Source organism: Pteropus vampyrus, unplaced genomic scaffold, assembly GCF_000151845.1.
Source record: "Pteropus vampyrus isolate Shadow unplaced genomic scaffold, Pvam_2.0 Scaffold208, whole genome shotgun sequence".
NCBI lineage: Eukaryota > Metazoa > Chordata > Mammalia > Chiroptera > Pteropodidae > Pteropus > Pteropus vampyrus.
In genome coordinates this window covers 2,894,583-2,898,553 of record NW_011888989.1, presented here as the reverse complement: position 1 = coordinate 2,898,553, position 3,971 = coordinate 2,894,583, and the positions used below count along the sequence as shown (strand labels likewise).

At 46.6% G+C, this 3,971-nt stretch overlaps 1 protein-coding gene across 1 annotated transcript in view; it reads left to right on the top strand.

Annotated features, from left to right (window-relative positions):
• Positions 1-2,816: 2,816 nt before the first annotated feature.
• Positions 2,817-3,971, top strand: part of LOC111747013 (pollen-specific leucine-rich repeat extensin-like protein 2) — a 5,397-nt gene continuing 4,242 nt past the window's right edge. Inside the window, exon 1 of the mRNA XM_023537989.1 lies at positions 2,817-3,426. Coding sequence (XP_023393757.1) covers positions 2,817-3,426 — 610 coding nt within the window. The remainder of the gene's footprint in view (positions 3,427-3,971) is intronic.

Genomic DNA, 3,971 nt, shown 5'->3' with positions numbered 1-3,971 from the left:
AACACATGCTCCTTAAAGTTTGGAATAAAATTTGTGCATGTTATCTGGATCTGAAATAAGGATGGTCTCTTTCTAAACCTGGTGGGTCAGCCTTAACTAAGAAAGAACCTACTGACTGGAATTAGGTAAGACGGAAGGCAGTCTACGGAAGAGAACAGAAGACTGCTTCAAAAACTGGCCCTACTTTCAGAGAATGGAGGGGAAGCTCCTGGAGGAATTCCTAGGGAGAAACACTATTCAGAAGGAAGGTGGTTTTCTTAGGAGGCTGATTTTAAGTCAGAATGAAGGTTGCTTCAGGAGATTACATTAAAAAAAAAAAAAAAAAAGGAGCTCTCTAATCCCTCACGCAAGACCCCCTGTCCCCCGCAGTGTGAACTTTGAACGAGTGCAGATCCCATTAGGGAAATGGTCGCTTTGAGATCCACGAGGCATGTGGAGTATTCTGGCTCTGTTTATTTTCTAACTCTGGAAACCTTCTGCATTGACATGGAAGATTTCCTGGGTCCACCTCCCCTGACACAGCTCATAAATAAATGCCTCCTGGAGCCCTGCAGCAGGTAGCGGCCCTTCCCTCGGCCCTCTGCTGCCCTCTGCTGGAACGGTGCTGCCAGCACTACCAGAGCTTATCCTCAAAGCCAAAGCTTTCTAGGGCACTTGGCCAATTCTTGATACTTCTTTTTGGTCTATCACAAAGAAGCTGACAAATTACAGCTTTTTATGACTTATAACTAAATATGAAGTAAAATCAATGTTCCGTTATCACAGAATGAGCAATATGACTGTTAAAAAAGCAATGATGCAAACAGTTAACCTAATTATCAATCAAGAAAGACAAGACAAATTTCTTCTACTTAAAAAAAAAAAAAAGCTTGGGAGGTAGATGCGGTAAAAGGGGTCAAATATGTGGTGACATTAAAGAATTAAAAATAAATTAATTAATTAAAAAAGAAAAGCTTATCGATTACTATAATGTCCAAGATATCGTGCTCATCTTTAAAGGAACCCATAGAATGAGTTATACAGTTTCTATTTGCGGTGAATTTATAATCGTATCATCCAGGAGGAGTGGAAGTAATTGTAAAATGAGACAGATCAAGATAAATCCCATGAAGAGAGTACCAGATGGTGATGGGGCTTAGAAAAGGAAGAGCTCAGATTCAGATAAAGATCAGTGGGGTCTCGGAAAAGCGGCAAATGCAGCTATGCTGTAAGGAGGTGCTGGGTGTTCCAATGAGGGAACAACAGGAACGAGGTCTCCATCTGGGAGAAGAACGGGAATTTTCCTTGAAATAAGGGAGTGGTCAGGTGTGTCTAGAGATTAGAGCACGTGCAGACTGACAGGGAGAAATCTAGTTTTCTTTCCTCCCTTTATTCTACATTCTGGTATTGTTTGAAGTTCATAGTTAATAAATTGAAGTTACTGTCACTCTAACTCTATGTACATATGTAAAAGTGGAAATTCTCCAGTCACAGGGAGGTGATATCTCCAGGCACCAGCCCCAAGAGAAGTGCAACATTCCAAGGTAAAGATAATAAAACTGTCTACTAGGCCCTGTTTGATCTGAGAGTTCCCCCTGGATACATTTATCTTTGTACAAAACGTTAACGGCTAACTTCTGCTTCTTGTAATCTGCTTATCCAAGGATGTAGTAGGAGGCTTTATAAGCTGCCTCCTCTGGAAGCTCAGGGCTGATCTCCTCTAACTGTGCGTGGTAGAGAGTCAGTCGCTGGCTGGCTAATAAAGGCTCATAATTAATCTCAATTGGCTCCGTGGGTCTCAGAATCATTCGCGCCACAACATTTGGAGGCCCCAGCGAGATCCTCCCCAGAGAGAGAAGGGAAGTTTTCCCTAAGACCCACGGCCCCAGTTGCTCCAGGCGGGGCACGACCGCGTCCAGGGGGCGGCTGCTGAGAGATGATCCTCAGCCCCGGACGCCGGGTGGCCTTAGATCAGAGAGACCGGTGGACAAATATTCCTGAAAATTGGACGCGAGCCTTCTGTTCCTGTCTCACCGGTGAGTTAGTCTAAGAGTAATCTTAGACCTTTTTCTGCCTGTGGGTCCTGAGAACTAGTGGAGGGCTGGACGCGGCACAACTTCCCTAGTACGGTCAGGTCTGAGATGTTAGATCCTGACCCTGTACCTGTTTCAGTTTCGGTTTCTGATACGCTAGCGTTTTTGTGTTGCCTGTAGTCTGTTTTGTCTGTCTGTATTGTGTATGTTAGTCCGGACCGGTTGAATGTACTGTTGCCCTCCTATTGCCTTGGTCCTCCGTCAAGTTTGTCTGATTGTCTGATTGCTCTGGTCTCTGAATATCTCTTGTGATTTTTGTGATTTTCAGTTTATTAACTCTTCCTTTTACAGGATTTCTTGCTGCTTCAGCACCGCCCGAGTGGCCACCTAGTCACCAAGCGGACCTTGTCTAACATTCTTATCTTTCCCAGGACTTTTATTCTTATTCACATCCATCCCCACTGCCATGGGACATGCTTCTTCTAAGCCCACTCCCTTGCGGTGTCTTGTGGACAATTTTAAGGATTTCAGAAGACGGCCCAAAGTTATGGGTTGTCAGTCACTCCATTCTATCTCCAGAGGCTTTGCCAGGTAGACTGGCCAGCCTTTGGAGTCGGATAGCCATCTGAGGGTTCCTTTGATTTGCAGACTGCCTTCAGAGTCAGGAGTGTTGTTTATGGGAACCCTGGTCACCCTGATCAGGCTCCATACATAAATGTTTGGATAGATGTTGTGTCTGATGCTCCTAAGTATCGAAAAGATTGTCAGGGTAAGTCAGACTCTCTGCTGGCGCCTGCCTCTCACATGGTTCTTCTGGCAGGGCCAAGGAGCACTTCCGCACCTCAGAAACCCCCTGAACCTGTTTTACAGGACTCTCCGGAAGATCCAGAGATCCCCAATCCCCCTCCCTATTATTCTCCTGGTAACCACTTTAAGCCCCCTGAGTCTCGGGAGGCAGCCCCTCTTCGGAGCCCACCACACACTCGGACGGGGGCTGTCTACTACCCTCCACAGGATCCGGACCCCATCCCCGATTCGTCGCAACCTGCAGCTGTCCTGGCGCCTCTCCAACAGATAGCCCCACCTGGGGGAGACACCCAGACCTCTTTCATGGTGTATGTCCCCTTTTCAACTAGTGATCTGTATAATTGGAAGTTGCAAACTCTGTCCTTCTCAGAAAAACCCCAAGGCTTGACCTCCCTTTTAGAATCCATCTTCTTCACCCACCAAGCCATGTGGGATAATTGCCAGCAGCTCTCACAGGTTTTGTTCACTACAGAGGAGAAGGAACGCATTCTAAGGGAAGCTGCAAGACGGGTCTCGGACCCCACTGGGCAGCCCACCACTGACCCTGCACGGGTACAACTTGTATTTCCCAGCACCCAACCCGACTGCAATCCCAACACCAATCAAGGTAAGGAGGCTCTCCTGAGGTATCGCCAGTTGTTACTCCAAGGCCTCCAGGCAGCAGCTCGCTGACCAGTTAATTTATCCAAAGTAAGTGAGATTATTCAGACTAAAGATGAGTCGCCTGCAGCATTCTTAGGTTACTAGAATCTTATAGATTGTGTACTCCCATTGAACCGGAGGACCCAAATAATCGGCGAGCCATTAATCTAGCCTTTGTTAGTCAGTTGGCCCCAGATATCAGAAAGAAATTGCAAAAACTAGAAGGGTTTGAGGGAGAGAACTTATCTAAGCTTCTCGAGATTGCCCAGAAAGTGTTCAATGACAGGGATGATGTCCAGAAGGTTATGTTTGTTGGACAGGATAAGTCACCACCGGCCAAAGGCCAAGCCGACGCCCCGAGGGAAAGGCAGGACTGGGGTTGGAATAACTTAAAAAGGACCAATGTGCATACTGTTAAGAAGAAAGGACATTAGAAGAACATATGCCCCGAAAAGGGCCAGGGCCCGGGGGAAAAAGGCCCCACTCATTATGTTAGAGGATGCAGAATGA